The sequence below is a fragment of the Topomyia yanbarensis genome, chromosome 2, assembly GCF_030247195.1.
Source record: "Topomyia yanbarensis strain Yona2022 chromosome 2, ASM3024719v1, whole genome shotgun sequence".
Classification (NCBI taxonomy): domain Eukaryota; kingdom Metazoa; phylum Arthropoda; class Insecta; order Diptera; family Culicidae; genus Topomyia; species Topomyia yanbarensis.
In genome coordinates this window covers 442577066-442594500 of record NC_080671.1, presented here as the reverse complement: position 1 = coordinate 442594500, position 17435 = coordinate 442577066, and the positions used below count along the sequence as shown (strand labels likewise).

Below are 17435 nucleotides of genomic sequence, written 5' to 3'. Positions count from 1 at the left end.
TCTTGCTTTGTAGTGAAATCAGTAGTTTTTGCACTCACTTTACATTTTGACTTTTACTATAGTTTTAGGGATCTAGGAAAATCAGTCTACGATATTTTTAATTCATAAGTACAATGATATAAAAAGTACCTAAAAAGAATCAACTTAAATAGATAAAAAGATAGTTATTCTGAGTTGCCTGATAATGTTGTCGAAGATAGTCTTTAACCCATTACCTATGAGAGTCAAATGAAAAAAACATGTGTTTTTTTCAGGATTGTTTTGATTACGACATGATCAGTATCATTTAAATTGAAAATTTCATAAAGTCGAGTTAACGCAAACTTCGGATGAAGTCAAAGAGCTAGTAATAGTAGAAAGAAACCTGATCATGAAAATAGGAGTTGAACCTATTTTCTGCATCTACAAATCGCCTGCCTTATCAGAAGATTTGAAGCAAATTTCGACATTCACTTTGTTCGGACATTCTTTGCAACGGTAAACTTTGATTTCACACTGATATATTCCTATTCATGGGGACAACCTTGACGTTGGTTTCGTTCTTCTGATTAGCAAATGCGTGTAAAGTTTCATGAGACGGGTTTTTGGATATTTTTCTACTCATTCCAATTTAGCGTCTTCTACAAATTGTAAAGGTGTATCGAATGTGTAGCATTTTCAAGCAGCGTAGCATTTTCAAGCAGCCCTTAATACTTTGAGCTCTTGACTATTCATTTTTGTAACTAGAGAAATTTCTAACTTGTAAATCAAAAATAATCAAATTTAATTCGTCGATGCACTATAGCCTTTCTTGTAACAGGCAACATATTATTAGAGTTTTTAGTGTCTATTGTCTTATTTTTGGAATTGTTTTCACTAAGAACTTTTCATAATTACGTTCAGTTTCCAGTGATTGTTTCAAGTCATCAGAATTAATACATTTATGCAATAATTTTTAAGCCCCTCCCGAAACAAAATCCTGGCTACGGGCCTGCCCGAAATCAATCCTTTACATACTTCGATGTGTGTTTTTGGTCAATATCTTGCAGAAACTGTCATGTAAAGGCACGTTATCTTTGGCATAGGACTGCATGACATCCTTTAGGATGTCCATCCTTTAGCCTTGCATTCGAATCTTGTCATTATAGTGGCGTTGCGAAGAATAGGACCTGCGCCATTCCACGAGAAGCAAGCTCCAAACCTCATTGTTCTCGCCTCCGTGCTTTACCATATTTTGCGTGTGTCGCAGATCAAACTGTTTGCACTTTGGACGTTTAACGTTTCGTTGTGCTTCGGAGGAAAACAGGTTTACCTTTGATTCGTCCCTCCGAAGGATATGTCGCCATTTTTTGATTCCTTTTGAACCAGGCCTATTAACGCTGTTGAAAAGCAAATTGCATTTTTCTTCAAAGGCTTTGGCTTCGAAATAGTGGAACCTTCTTAGCAATTCTTTCTGGAAGATTGGAATTTTACGGCCTACAGCGAACTGTTCTCGGACCTGCCACTTTTCCGATTTGTGCTGAATTGGTTTTGGATGACGCGAATAGATCAGATTTCGCTAAAATTGCAATACGATGGTCAGCTGCTGTAGATGTTTTCTTGGGTTTTTTGCGTGTTTCCGTTTTTCAAAGGTTTTAAGGCATTTGTAACGAAGTTTTCGGAACGCCGCAGTGTATTCGCGATTTATTTATACGTCTTATCTTCTTGAACAAAATTTCTTAGCACTGTACTTCGTTCCACTTGAGTACAGTGAGATGCTTGACCCATCCTATAACAAATCTTTGACTTATTCAACATTTGAATACATTTATTAACACGCAGAATTCAAACTTCACCAAATAAAACGTATAATGGAATCATGTAAAATAATAACACGTTAATATATTTCACACACCTATTATATTGACCACACGAAAAAGCCTGCGGTAGTTTTGTTTTGCATCTTTACAAAGATTGCAAATATAATCTGCGCCAACAACCCACTAGTAACTTGACAGATCCCAAGGCTTCTGTGTGCGGTAGGTGTGATTGAGACTGCTGCAACTTGGTATGCGTAATTGAGAGAAAAACAAAATAATCTATCACACACCTATTTTATTGGCCAGCAGTGTAAATAAATAAATAAAAATTGAGGTTTTATGGGAGTTTTATAGCTACTGATAAAACCTATATTGCACTTGTATCGTGCTATTAAACTGCAATTGTTATCTGGGTAGCCTCACAAATTAGATAAGTACCCCCCTCCCCGCTTTCAGCTTTAATTCTAACAATTTCGCTCCTATAAAGGCCGGTTTGATGTAAGTGTTTCGCAAAAACGATCGCTTCTTACACTTGTTATAGTTATTTTAAAATGGTGTACTACAGCAAGAAAATGACACAATTTAATCTATGCGCGTTTCAGAGAGCATTTAAACTACCCAAGCATTAGGTTTGTTTCAGTACAAGCTATCTGCTTTCAGTTGCTCCGGTTCACACGGAAGCAGAAACAAAAAAACTTGCTCCATCTCACACCGGTCCCCACAAGACGTAAAAAGAAGTAAATACAGCAATAGGGTTTCTCCGGAAAACTTCCAGTATCTCATGGCACTGGAATAAACCCATCCAACCCTAGACCTGACGTCACAGTGCAGCAGGCAAATGTCTCTCTGAAAAAACACACACAAACAAAATATGTACTCCCTTGTATGCAGCTTCGACAAACGGCGCAGCGCGCTGTCCACGCACTTGACATAGAATTATTTTTAGCACTAAAACCATTTATTCGCACTTGTTCTTCACTTCACACGGTAATATTTGCACTCGAACTTCATATGTAGCTTAAAACTTAAACCTTTGAAACCTTTTAAACCAGCTTTCCTTAAACCTTTTTACACAGCCACTACTAATTATACTAAATGTATACAGAAATATTTAATCCCCAGCTCCCTTTTTTCGCCTTTTTATATCTCCGTCATCTATGAAAACTGTTTCGGTTCCGAGCGAGTTCCTAGTTGGTCTCTACACTATACAAACAAAGAAATTAGTTTGCTCAGTCTAAAGGAATGTCAACTCGATCATCATCATCAACCGGCGGATGCGTGTTCCCTTACAATACCATCAAATCAAAGAACATTTAAAATTACATTCAAAATATGCGCAATTCACAATAAAACGGAATGCTTAATTATTTGCAATAAAATAAATCGGGAAAAAATTGTTGCACAACTGAGGTTCATTTTCAAAGATAGCACTGCACCGGACGTCAATAGTCACCGTATTTGACCGGAGCACTATTTTTTGCTTCTGTGACTCACTCATCTCGACATATCACCACGGCCAGAATTGAAATAACAATTTTTTTTTGTTCAGACCAGAAACGCAATATAGAAGTAATTGTTTTGTCGTTCGCTTTGAGCTGACTTGGACACAAACAGAAATCACACTGAATGCGGTTTTTGCTGCTTGATTGTATGTGTTGGAAAAAATGCGTTCAACCTTGTCATCGATTTATCCATATAAAGCATTTATTAAACGCTAAAAGAAGAATATCAGTCGATTTATTAGATTATCAAGATTCAAATCATGCAAAATATTTGGTGAAAAAATGGTGCTTTTGAAAAAGTGGCGGTGATTTTTCACTGTCCCGGGGCACGCAACACAACTGCGTAGTGAAAAAACCAAAGCCACTTTTTCAAAAGCACCATTCCACCCGGTCAATTGTTTTTTCACCAAATATTTTGCATGATTTGAATCTTGATAATCTAATAAATCGACTGATATTCTCCTTTTAGCGTTTAATAAATGCTTTATACAGATAAATCGGCGGCAAAACCGAACACATTTTTTCCTACGCATACTACCAAGCGTTCAATTCTAACACATGCTCAAAAAAGGTAACTTGAGCCTTAAAGAAACAAATTGCAATTATTTCAATCTATGTGACCTTGACGTAGTTAATAAGTAATAACCATAATGCCAAATTCACATTAAATTAGTTTTGACAATTTGTGCAACATTATCAGTATTAGGGACCATCCATAAATGACGTCGCATTATATGGGGGAGGGGGAGTTTTGTATTTTGTGATGATGTGTGACGACAGGATGGTAGGGGGTCATGTTATGCTACGTACCTTTTTTAAAGGGGAATAGGGGTTGACCTGATGTCACGGCAATCTTACCCGTTTCATCTGACATCGTTTTTTATTTTTTTGAAAGTTTTTACGTTGACAAGGGGGAGGGTTACCGTCAAGCTACGTAATTACCAGTGGGCTAGTTAGAGGTTTGTGACGAAATGCTACGATGGGGGAGGGATGTGTTAAAAATCATTCAAAACCTGCCACGTTATTTATGGATGGTCCCTTAACTTCTGAAAAGATCGTCCTTAAACTAGTCCGATATGTAATTTCTAGAACTCTGACGTCTCCTATTCAATTTCAAATTAAGACAACCTTTTATGGTTTTTTTACCCACGTCTTATCGCATCGCACTAAAAGTTATTTGAAATGAGAAGAAAACTACTTCGTGCAATAAAATTACCAGGACCTAACATCTCCGAGTGTCTCATCTGATTTAATTTCACACCCTGAACTTGTCTTGCTGGAACTTGCTTTATTATTTAGAAATAAACAACTAAAATAGAACTGCTAGGAGCAAGTTGGCGAGAAACATAAAATCCAATATTTATGACGCCATAAACGTGTGTGTGTCTGTATATGTAGCATGTTTGCCAGGCCAACTACGTTCCAGACTTTGCACGGAAAGGATCTTCTCTTTATCAATCTTTAAAGCCCTGACAGACAGCGCACTCTAGCCGGCAGTCGAGGGCAATTACAGCGAGCGAAGAGGAAGCGAAAACCCTGTTAGTTGATTTTATGGCAGCTTTTATGCCGGTACAGTTTTGACGCTCCGATATCCCCCCATACATATTTTCCCCGTCGAGTTAGTTGGCGAAATGTAATTTGGCAGCATGGGGAAACCATTTTATTTTATTGGATTTTCCACCGCAATAAAACTATGGAACTGATAACAGATATGTACAAGCGGCAGACTCACCATAAACTCTAATGGTTTTATTCGCCTTGCCGAAGGCGTTCGATGATATGCACATGTAGCTACCGGCATCACTGGCGCCGAACCGTCGAATCCGCAGACTCATCCGGCCGGAATAGTGCGAGTTGTACTGTTCGCGAATTTCGTACCGATCCCCGTTCAGCATCACCTCCTGCCGGGGGCTAACCAGCGGAATGAGACTATTGCGCCCGTCCGATCCGGGCGATCCACCCCCCAGACCGGCAAAACTTTTCGCCGCATTCCCCGGCGAAGAAACCTTGGTCCAGTAGTTGACCGAACGGGGGGAGGACTCGATGGCACAGTCCAGCTCGATGTCCGATTCCTCGAACACACCCAGCAGGGTTTTGGCCGTGGTTACGTTTGGGGCGACTGAAAAAAAATAATAGAAAACAAAATTAAGCCCTTAACTTATATATAAAATAACTATTATAAGTTCTAGATAAATGCAATCAATTGAAGCCGTTACAGTTAATGATGGAAATGATTTTATACTCACAGTGCACGTTCAGATAGACTCGCTTGCTGACAGCCGGCGGTACCTCGTTGGATGCGATGCACAAGTAGGCGCCCATTTGTCTTCTATCCACGCTCGACAGATTCAGAAAGTTGCCGATATGGGTATCCACTGGTTACGACCGAAAACAACAAAAAAAAAACAACGGGAGCAGAGTTAATAGAATTCAACGAAAGATGAATTGTCTCCATACCGGGATACCGGGAAATTGAGTAATAAATTATTACACCATGTGAACCGTGTCGGGGAGCTCCCGGAATGAAATAGGACTCTGTCATCGAGGCACCCTGTCCCGTAAGCAAATTGCGAAAACGCCACCACAACTGAGCTGCCTGCCGCCCGTCCTGCGGAGAGTGGCAATAAGGAAGCCAATGTTATTACCGGCTGCGGTTTTTCGGAACATTTACGCGTGCTGCGAGCGTCATGAATTTCATCGCAGCAGCCACTTGTTGGCGCTTGTCGTTAATGATTATTATTATTATTATTATCACTACAGCCTACTGCGTGCGGCTATTCCACGAAGCTTATGGTAAGTGCGAGAAGCACTAATCTCTAATTACGCCACAAGTTTGCTGGTTTATGTTGGTACTCATCGTTGTTGAAGATTTTCGCTTAGCCTCACATTCCCGACAAATAGACAATGGATTGTGTGAATCCGGGCCAATATAAAGCAACAGGAAACCGTGTGATAATCCGATCAGAATTCAAGCAATTAAATTGACGTGAAAATGAGCAATAATTGTTTCGAAAAGCCCTCCTAATCCCACCCACATTTCGATACCAGGAAAAGCCACCGAACGCAACCAACTGAAGATGAAAGAGGACTGGCTATAAATCAATCATCTATCGGTTTGCTTCTCCTTCTGCGGCAACGGATGATTGAGCACCTGGTTTTTGGTATGGGGACCCCTTCCCCACCGTCGACGTTTACTGGGATAATGAAAAGAAATCATCCTCGAGAGCCCGATTCAAAGATGCCGAAGGAGATCCGTCATCCGATCGAAGGCGGCTTCTATTTATTTTCGTTCAATCTTCCGCCTCCTTGGCAACCGGTTTTGAAAAGTTTTGTGTTGAAGCATGAATTTTCACCGCTTAATAGAATATAGATAGATAGGTATCAGAATGTTGAGCCATGCTGACAACTTTGAGGTTTCCTTGTCAATAAATTTTGGTATTTTCGCACACCGGTTTCGGTGAATTGATGGCGGGGAGCGGTAACAGTGCCGTCTTTGTGCGTGCGCACTCTTGGTTGTGGCCAGGGATACCACACATTAGATAGATTTTACGTCTTTTTTAGTTTAATTTTCTTTATTTTATTTTGTTTGATTATATTGTTTTTTTTTGCATTACATTTCTAATTCAATATATTTAGCGTTCAGCCACAGGTAGTGACTTTTCATCTCTATTGTTTACAAGATACGGTTAATTATTATTAAAATATAATATGTTTTCGCAGTTAAGTGATTTTTGACGTTTGAATTGGTCCAACGCCATCCTAGTTTCCTACCGTTACCATCACTCTGTTTGATTGTCTGATGCTCTTTAAACGTCACATGGGATAAGTTGCAATGTGCGGATTCCAGCAACTGATCCATTGTTACCCACACGCTAAAGAGTTATAAACAATTGAGTGCTACTATTTTTTGGAACAAAATCTTCAGAATGATTCTACAATTATCCTAAGTTGGGGGCCCCTAAAAACCCGGGGCCTCTGGTATGTTTGTATGTATGTTTTCTTTCCGTCAGCTGCGACTGTTGCTGAATGCGAACGTTTGCACTTCAGTATCTTCACTGGCTTAAGCATGGGGTCTTTGAAACAGCAAATCCCATAATTCAGCAGGTCTTCTCAACTCAGACTCGAATCGGAAACGACCCCACAGACTGTTAGCTGGAATATACACCCTGTACTCCCTCGTAAAGGGCTCGTAGCCAGCAATATCGTTTGCCTGAGTCAAACTGTTAACAACCACCCGAAGCTTATCAGGGCGAATTTTCGATATTTCTGTCACGGCCAAATACCGATCCGTCAAAACTCGATAAATCTGCAACAGATTCAAACACTTTTTTTCTTTGGTCCGAAAGAAGAAAAAAAATGGCCCGGTGGCCGAGCTCGGATATACTTTGAGCCGGGGAGCCGATTTTGTTTCGACGTCCATCTCACCTTGAGATGAACCGCCGTCAGTAGAAGTCATTTTTGCATGGGCGTATTGCCCAGTGTACGTTGGTAGTAGAACCAAGCAGGGAAAACGTAAAATAATACTTAACTTGTGTATGTAACGGTATCCAGACGGCTTACTAGAAGAACACGGCTTCACTGGTCACTGTCCGGCTAACGGTACTCAGAAATAGAAACATAAAAGAAGGGTAAAATACTGAAACCTCGACGAGGCGGAGAGTGCGCAAGATAACCTTGAACGCGTTTTAGCACTATTCATTGTCGCTATACACTGTACGAACTGGCAACAAAGCACTTGTGTCTCGATAGAGTGCTCGAGAACGAATGGTTTAACGTGTAACGTTCATATTTATTCTGTAAATTTGGTGCAATATCTTTGTAAAGTTTGAGAAATTCTGTGAGTTTTCTTTCTGTAAATTATAATAACCTCTAATATACAGGGCGTTTGGTTCATGGTTAAGAACCTTTCGAAAGATGGTTCATTGTCATATTTGGAGAAAAAAAAATCGTTCTACACATACCATAAAATTTCAACCGTTACTAAGTTATTGAACTTTTTGTTTTAAAAACTTAGTTGTCGTAAAATAGCTCTAACTCAAAAAATATACTTCATATTTCAAATATTTTAGTTCCATTGGATGGGTGAGAAAATTTCCCATTGAATGAGGTCCTCATAAGTTCAGTTAATGAGCCTAAGTAACTTTTTCACAGTAATTTAACTAAAATTTAACAATTTTGATCGATTTCTCGTTCATTTCGCGAAAATCTTAATAGTTAACATCACCATTTTAATAATTCATATTTTTAGTCTTGAAGAGTTGCATTTTTTTATCTCATATTCACTTATACTAGCTCTGAAAAACTACAATGGTCAGCACTATGGGGTTGCACGAGCTGTAGACGTAGGACTATACTACTTAATGTAAAATATTTATTTTCTTAGTGCATTTATAGTAATAATAAATAAAACATATTTCTTACGTATTGTTTAGTTACGACCAATCAACATCGAATGTTATATATTGAACCAAACCTTCTTGGTTATCAGGTCATTTCATTTGTAGTAGGTGATCGAATCCGATCAAACTTATTTGAGAAGATCTGAAGAAAGTAGACAGAAAACTGTGACCGAACTAATATCTGGAACTAAATCTTTATAGCATAAGATTAGCTTGTAAAAACTTTTCGATTGTGTGTGGTAAAAAACCCGGGCCAGTGAAGAAAAATCAAATTTTAGACAATATAATCACATTTCATTTATAGAGTAAGCATTCTAGTTATATTTTGCCATTATTGTAACTTTCCTAAAGTACGCATACAAATATAGCGAATGAAGTGGTCTTAACCATATATCGTAACTATAAATATACAAGAATCGAAAACAATTTTATATATGGACAAGATGCGTTTTTGCAACGGATTTTCAAGTGGCAGTGTATTCATTCATAAATAGGATTTGTAGTATGTACCTATTAGTAGAATCAAAATACTATAGGCTGAGTGGAAATGAATCAATGAATTGATCAAACGTAAATAATAAACTTTCGTTGTGCAATTTAGTAACAAATTAGATCAACCTACCTACACATTCGCCGCAAACATCAAACCCAAGCGCACAAATCAAAATATAGTGTTTGAACGGGCAAGCTCATTCGCGTTCACTGGGTAACGTACCTCCACAGGCAGTTTTACGGACTTCTAACTTAGCTACACTGGCTGTGAAAACACACAGCGCAGCGATCTGCTTCGCTTGCCGTTCAACAGGTAACTGAGCTGGTTCGGCAAAATCCGTCTGTTTAAATAGTCGATGATGACGTCATTCATAGAAGCGTAGCGCGCTAGGTACACAAATCTGTCTTGCTGGACTAGGGAAGCGCTATTTTCTGTGTGTGAATGCGCGATATTTTGACTAGGTTGTTCATTGTTTAAATTTTTAATGCCATGATATCAAAAATCTTTGGGTTTATCTATTGGCATCTATTCTTAGAAGTATTTCGGGGCGCATGCGCAAAAAAATTGAAAATTTGGTTGAATTATATGCGTTTAAAATTGGACCACTTTTCGTTACATACCATTTTTGTAGAATTTGCAACGTGCACCCCTATATCGAAAACAAAGACGTAGTCCTACGTCAAAAGTATTGCACTTATTGTACCTTTTCTTATTTTTATTCGAAAGTCAGGAAAATTTCACAGAGAAAAATGTATTAGTATCTTTCAGTTAAGTGAATTTAGTATTCTTTTAGAAGTTAATTAGTTTAAAGTTAGTGTTATTATTAGCATTTTCGTTATTTTTTTAAAATAGTAAATAATAAACATCTGCATTATTATCATGGAATTAATGCATCTCAGCAAGTTCTACAATTCCTTCTTTGGCTCCATTCAATTATCTCTATTACTTTCGAAGTAAAATCATTGTTATCACCTCGTTTCATATGCAAAAAAATGAATTCGAGTACACTACATTTGTGAGGAGGTCATGCTGTGTTAACTATTAAATTGCAGCGAAATGGAAAGCGGTAGGGATAAAATGTCAAATAACAAGTTATAGCAAATGTTAATGGGCACAAAATGAACAATTGTAACGATAAATTTAGTTGATTAATAATTAGAATAATTAGAAAACTCTAAAAATACGCTAATTTTGAGTTATTTTACTAGTAAAAACTCATTTAATACACTTAACTAAAAGATTTTTACACATACATCGAAAGGAAATTCTCTCGGGTTTCCAATGAAGCCTTGTAAATAACGATATAAAGCATTTTTTTAGGAAAAGTTTAGTAATGAAATTACAAAGAAACGAGAAGAGATAGGAATATGATGCTGAAGAACAAATTGTGAATCGTTCTAAAACCCAACTTTTGGATGATAGATATTGCTATAATCAAAATAAATTATTTTGAGAAAATTAACAAAACCTCATAAAACACCAACTTTTAACAACTTTACAACTAAAAGATAATTAAAACTAGTTAACTGAAAGATAAAGGAACACCATACATTAGGAAATTTTCTCACCTTTCCAATGAAACTAAAAGATTTAAAATACAACGTAAACTTTCTGAGTTAGAGGTATTTTAAGATAAATAAGTTTTTTATACTAAAAGTTCAATAACTCTGTAACGGTTGAGATTTCATGGTATGTGTGGAACGATTTTTTTTCTCCAAATATGACAGTCAATCACCCCTTGAGAGGTTGTTAATCATGAACGATTGGTTACGATTTCAGCGGAGGAAGTCTACTACCATCCTGTTACACAACGTTGTCTACAACATTGAAAAAGCTTTTTCACAAAAGCAATCAAGTTTAGGAGTTTTTCTCGATATTGAAGGTGCTTTTGACAACGTGTCTTTCGAATCCATTTTGGAAGCAGCACGAGATCATGGAGTACCTTCATATATCACGAACTGGATACACGCAATGCTTAGCAATCGATGTCCTCAAGGTGGTTTGCTGTCACCACTTCTATGGAACCTTGTCGCCGATGGCTTGTTGAGAAAACTAAATGAGCTTGGGTTTCCGACGCATGGTTTCGCCGATGATTATCATATAATGATCACCGGTATTTGCATTAACACAGTTTTTGATTTGATGCAACAAGCCTTATGTGTTGTTGAGCGGTGGTGTCTTCATGTTGGACCATCAGTTAATCCAAATAAAACCTCAATGGTGCTTTTCACGCAACGAAGGATTACAACCGGAGCTCGTCCCCATTGCAGTTTTTTGACTCTGAAATTATTGTCGAAGATCAAGTTAAGTACGTTGGGGTAATTCTCGACTCAAACTTAATTGGACAGCTCACATCGATTTCAGGATCAAGAAAGCTTGCTGGGCTTTCGGCAAATCTTGGGGACTCAAACCCAAGTACATTCAGTGGATCTACACAACAATTGTGGCATACGGGTGCCTTGTTTGGTGGCAGAAGGGAGAAGTCATGACAATCCAATCAAAGTTAAACCTTCTTCAGAGAATGGTCTTGATGGCGATGACTGGTGCGTTCTCGACAACACCTACTGCTGCTCTCGAGGCACTCTTGAACATAAAACCACTACATGTGTTTCTGAAACAAGAAGCACTTTCTTGTGCATACCGTCTTAGGGTTACTGGGCTCTGGTTACTTGGGATGAATATACACTTGCTCCCAGTGACCTTACACTCACATGTAGTTTTCCTTCAAAAACTTTCAATGTGAGAATTCCTCTTCGTGAGGAATGGCTGTCTGGCTGGATGGAGCGACAACTTGAAGAATACGTAGTTCGTTATACGGACGGTTCTTTGTTGGAGGGCCGAGCCGGTGCTGGTGTCTATTGTCATGAGATGAGATTAAACCAATCTCATTCGCTTGGTAGATACTGTACCGTATTCCAAGCAGAAATCTTTGCGATTCTGTGTGGCGTACAATCCGCACTTCAACAGGGAATTTGCGGTAAAAGAATCTATTTTTGCTCTGACAGTCAGGCTGCCCTGAAAGCACTTAGTTCGGCAGATTCGAGATCGAAATTAGTAATCGCATGTCGAACTCAAATCGAAGAACTTAGCATTTCAAATGCTATCTACCTTCTATGGGTACCCGGTCATTCCGGTATTACTGGAAATGAATGGGCGGACGAATTGGCTAAAGCTGGCGCAGCGACTGATTTCGTTGGTCCAGAACCAGTTCTACCACTGTCAATAAGTTGGATAAAGCACAAGATTCGCTCTTGGGCTGCATTCGAACATGCCAACCATTGGCGTAGCTTGCAAACTTGCGTTCAAACAAAGGCTTTTCTGCCGGATGTGAGTCCGAAAATGTCAAGAAATTTGTTGCATTTTTCCAAGCACAACTGCAGTATTCTGGTCAGGGCACTGACTGGACATTGCAAACTCAATTATCACATGGCTACTATTCAGCGCGCTGAGTATTCTTCATGTGATCTTTGTGAATCCGATTACGGAACATCATATCATTTGATATGCAATTACCCTGTATTAATGCAATTGCGCATCCGGATTTTTGGTTCTCCATACATAGATGAACCTATGTACAGAGAGCTGAAATTTAAGGATATGCTTTTGTTCCTAACCCAGTGTGGTAAAGAGCTATAGTTTTTTAGCCGTATTTGAATGACAATATCTCTTCGGGGGTGTTGTCGTTCTGTTATCTCAATATCCCCTCGGGGGTGTTGATATATCCGCTCACTGTTTGAGTAGAGGTTCTAAATCCCTCCGGGGGTTCAAAGTTTTATTCCTGCTGTTGTAGCACCTGCAGATCGTTCAGCATCACTCCGGGGGTGCAGAATGCTCTGTTTTAATTGTTCTGTGTCGTTGTTTTCCTTACCCCTAACCTTACCACTTCCCCAATCCTTCCCATCAGGAAAATGATGAAAAGACGATTCTTGGAAAGGCACAAATCTCCGATCAACATGGGGAACGTGCCATTTGAGCCAGACGCTACTGATTCCTGATTCCAATCACCCCTTGAGAGGTTATTAATCATGAACGATTGGTTACGATTTCAACACGAAGATGTCTTTAAACGAATCGATCAATTTTTAATTTATTTTTGTTTTTATACTACGCGGCTTACAAAAGTGTTACTCTTAACATATTGAATGTGAACAGTACCACGTTCCTGATGTAATGTGGTCTCAGAAAAGCCATAATTTGTCTTTCATTAAACATTGTACTTCGCGAACAGAAGACTTTGAAATCAATCAATATTGTATTGGCGAATCCCTTTCAGATGATTTAGAATCAGGATGAATATTTTTCAAGCCTCGCGTTTCTTGCTGCAGGATAAGGAATAACTATTCTTTGGTTGGTCGAGTAGATGTCGCTGTAATTCATAGTTTATCTTTGCGTTTAACATTAATCTAGTTTAACCGAAACTGAATTCAGTTGCTCAATAATATTCTACTTGTGATGGGTATGTTAATCCAAGAATGCAAATCCAGAAAAAAATTTCGGAGTAGGTCCAAAATTTCAACTTTTAAATATTTAAATGTGGCATTGTCGGGAAAAATATTGTTTTCATATATTTATCTCACTCTAATAATGTATATCCCATACATTATTAGAGTGAGAATAAAATAAAAAAAATAAAATATAGTTCCTAACACTTTTTAAGATGGACTTATATGAATCAATTGGTAGCCAAATAACGAAAGTCCATCAACAACAGATATCGCAATAATCGACTAAAATTATGGCACAATTTCGCTACGCATGAAATTTAGTTTCACTCCTAACTCCAGTCCCATACAGTCGAGGAAAGCATTTTAATGCTAAATCAACGCGAGTAATTCAAAAATTAAGCCAAATATTAACATGAGCCAACCAGCGTTGCTCAAAAAAGCATTGGACGAAATATTTTGTTCGAATTTATCCTCTGAGATTCCTCTGCGCAAGCCGCTCAAACGCAGCACACCGGATGTATAAACTCATGCGTGTGTACCCAGATTTGTACACGTGTACAAACCCAATGTTCACACTTGTAAATCGCTCTTCTGTACGAGTTTTTGTACAAGGGAGGATGTACAATCTCAAACATAGCAAGCTGCCTTCAAGTTAGTTCTGGAATCTAAACTAATTCATGTTCACGAAGATTGTATGGGTTCATGAATAAAGTTCTTTGTTTCGTGAAATAGTTCCATAATATCCATAAGGTTTTGATTTTGTGTACTATTGTACCCAAATCTATGAATAACATCATGAGTCAACGTTTGGTTTTATGCATAGCGTTCATGAAGTTGTGAACTAGTTTTGCGGGCATTACTAAAGGAAAATTGAGCATAATTATAAAACACATGATTTTTGTTCATGGTACTGTTTTGTCGTAACATGAAACGTGGTTGTTTCAGAATTCATGGCACATTATTCACGATATTGATTGAACGATATTAGGAACAATTTTGTTTTCGTGTAGATCAATTCAGAATCGCAGAATAACAATTGGTCGGTGTTAAGCCAGACCGGACTAAGTCGCAAAACATCGGAAAATGAGATAATGATAGAACTGGATAAAGAATTCCTTCAGTTACTTTCGATTTTTGCCAGATTTGAAATATGTAACAATAAGCAAGAATGGCGAAAAATAATTTCCAATTACAATGTAAAGGGTGCTACAATTCAAACCTTAAACTCGTTTTTCTTGAAATCAAGAAATTGTCACTTAGTACGGTTTGATTTAACACCGACCATATAGGTATTTTGTCTTCTAATGATCCCTGCAAACTCAAGGTCTAGAAATCCAAAAAGCTGGCATGATATGTTTCTTTTGACTGCCTTTCTAGCTCTGACTTCCCCAAACTCTACAATCAAATCGCAAGTAAATTTTTGACGGAAATTGTTCAAGGAGCCTAGAAAAAATATTTATTTTTGGCTGCTAACTATGCTAAAAATCCAACTTTAGTATACTGAGTTCACACATAATTTAACGTGCAGTATACGCAGCACTGCTAAAAACTAATGTTTTTCTAGACTCCTTGAATAATTTTCTTCTAAATTGTTCTGTTCTAATTGTATTCTCTGAGAAACTGACATATGCCTATCGCAAGTCAGATTTTCAAGGAATGCACCTTTTCCTGTCTCGTATCAATTGGAATAAAATCTTGCCACAATCCGATACAAACGCAACGTCTGAAATTGTTTCGAACGTACTGATTTATGCTATCGACCAGTTTACTCCTAAAATACTCAATCATGGCTGTGAATATCCTCCATGGTCGAATCGTACACTAAAAAAGTTAAAATCGGCCAAAAGGTCAGCTCTAAAAAAGTTTTCGAAATACCGAACCGATATGCTAAAGAATCATTATATCTTCTTAAATCATTGTTACATGCGAAACTGGAACATCTCGGTTTCTGCGACAGACCGTAAAATGTCTGTTAAAATCGGTAATCATTTACCTTCATACTTCGACGTAACGTTCGGCGTACCTCAAGGCAGCCTTATCGGTTCTTATATGTTCCTTCTATACATAAACGATCTGGATTCATTGATTAAGTGCTTCAAGGTGTCTAATGCCGATGATTATAAGTTATTCCATATAGTTAAAAGTTACTCTGATGCATTGTTTTTGCAATCTCAGTTAGACATTTTCGCATGACCAATAGGATGGATGCCTCGAAGTGTTCTGTGATTACGTTTGCGCGAAAACGCTCCATCGTAACATTCGACTACACTATCTTGCAACACAAATTAAAAAGAGAAACTACAGTGAAAGATTTAGGGGTAAATTTGTGCGTTTTGCGCTGCGCCACCTGCCTTGGAATCCCTACAATCTCCCCAGATACGAAGATCGTTGCAACCTCATTGGTAAACTAGGATTAAGGAAGATCCCTATAAGGTTTACATGGGCTTCCTCCTTTACTTCACCTCCCAAAACCCTCATGCTCGTTTGGCTGCACTTTTTGACACTTCGCTAGTCTTGGGTTGCGTTGCGTTGCGTAAGCACGGTATACTTCGTAGATTGCAGACTGATGACTCTCATTTCCAGCCAGACTACTTGAGGAATATTGTTTGGGAATAACAATTGATCCAGTCCAAGCGAGAGTTTCGCCTGAGAGCCACCATTGCGAGCCACGACCATCTTTACCGTAACTTGGGATGAGGAAGGAAGTGTTGATGTGGTACTTACTTAACGGAAGGCTCCGACTCAGTGACACTCCCATAAGTACCACGGGTTGTTAGTCAGGATTCGCTTCAAGCAAGCGATGCAACTGAGAATATACTTTCGTGCATAAGATGTTTGAATAGTTTATTGACTGTAGGATACGTAAATCTTCTAGGCGTTTAAACTCTAGCTAATCGTTTATCGAGATTGTTTCATCGAAAACAACTTGAACTCCGGACAGCCGGCTGTCGGGAGTGTTGTCGACAATGTAAAATGGACCGTAAACAATGAGTTTAAAAGTGGTATGGTGGAACATTCAAAAATTATGTCACGCAAAGATTATCCAACACTAACTAACCCTCTGTCATATTACCACGTTATTTTCCCCTTGGTCTAATACGAATCAAATGTTTTTAGTTTTTCCTTCATTTTGTAGTAGCACATTAATGCCGCTACTCGCAAAAGCGTTCATGTTCTATGGAATTTCCTATATACATGGCGCAATCGTGCGTAAAACGGCCGATTGCGTCAAAGCACATGACGCGCTCCCCTCCCATTTATGTCACAATTAGTCATATCTCTTCCTCCTAATAGCGTGGCAGAATTTATAAATGGTCCTTATTGGTATAAAAACAAGCATATTGAGATCCCGTTATTTGAAATTTTCCACCTCGTTCGAGTAAACGTTCCGTTCCGAGTACAATGAAGACGCGAAACAGAAAAATATAAATGCTGCATTCCTAAACGATATTAACATTATGTACGAATCAAACACCCCCCGTTTCCAGATAGTACGTACTTATTCTTATGCTGTTTTGGGTTTTAGAATCGAGTCGCCCTAGGTTCGCTCTAATGTTTACAGTTTCCATAGAAAAGTGACAGCTCCGAGCGAACCTAGAGCAACTCTGATTTAAAAACGAAATCAGCATTAGCTCAGTATAATTGACGGATGAGTTAATGGACTAAAACTAAACCATTAAATATGACCATAAAACATTTGTATTTTGTGTTGAAATGATTGCCGCGAATAGGTAATTGGATTTGAATTGATCTTGCGAATTGTCAATTCTCTACCCTCATACATAATTCAAAAGTCATTCACTCATACAAGACCATGA

The 17435-nt window shown here is 38.3% G+C and overlaps 1 protein-coding gene across 1 annotated transcript in view; it reads right to left on the bottom strand.

Annotated features, from left to right (window-relative positions):
• Positions 1-17435, bottom strand: part of LOC131685652 (lachesin-like) — a 247400-nt gene that overhangs the window by 26430 nt on the left and 203535 nt on the right. Inside the window, exons 6-7 of the mRNA XM_058969523.1 lie at positions 5527-5655; positions 5013-5399 (exon numbers count right to left, since the gene is read on the bottom strand). Of these exons, the coding sequence (XP_058825506.1) occupies positions 5013-5399; positions 5527-5655 (516 nt within the window). The remainder of the gene's footprint in view (positions 1-5012; positions 5400-5526; positions 5656-17435) is intronic.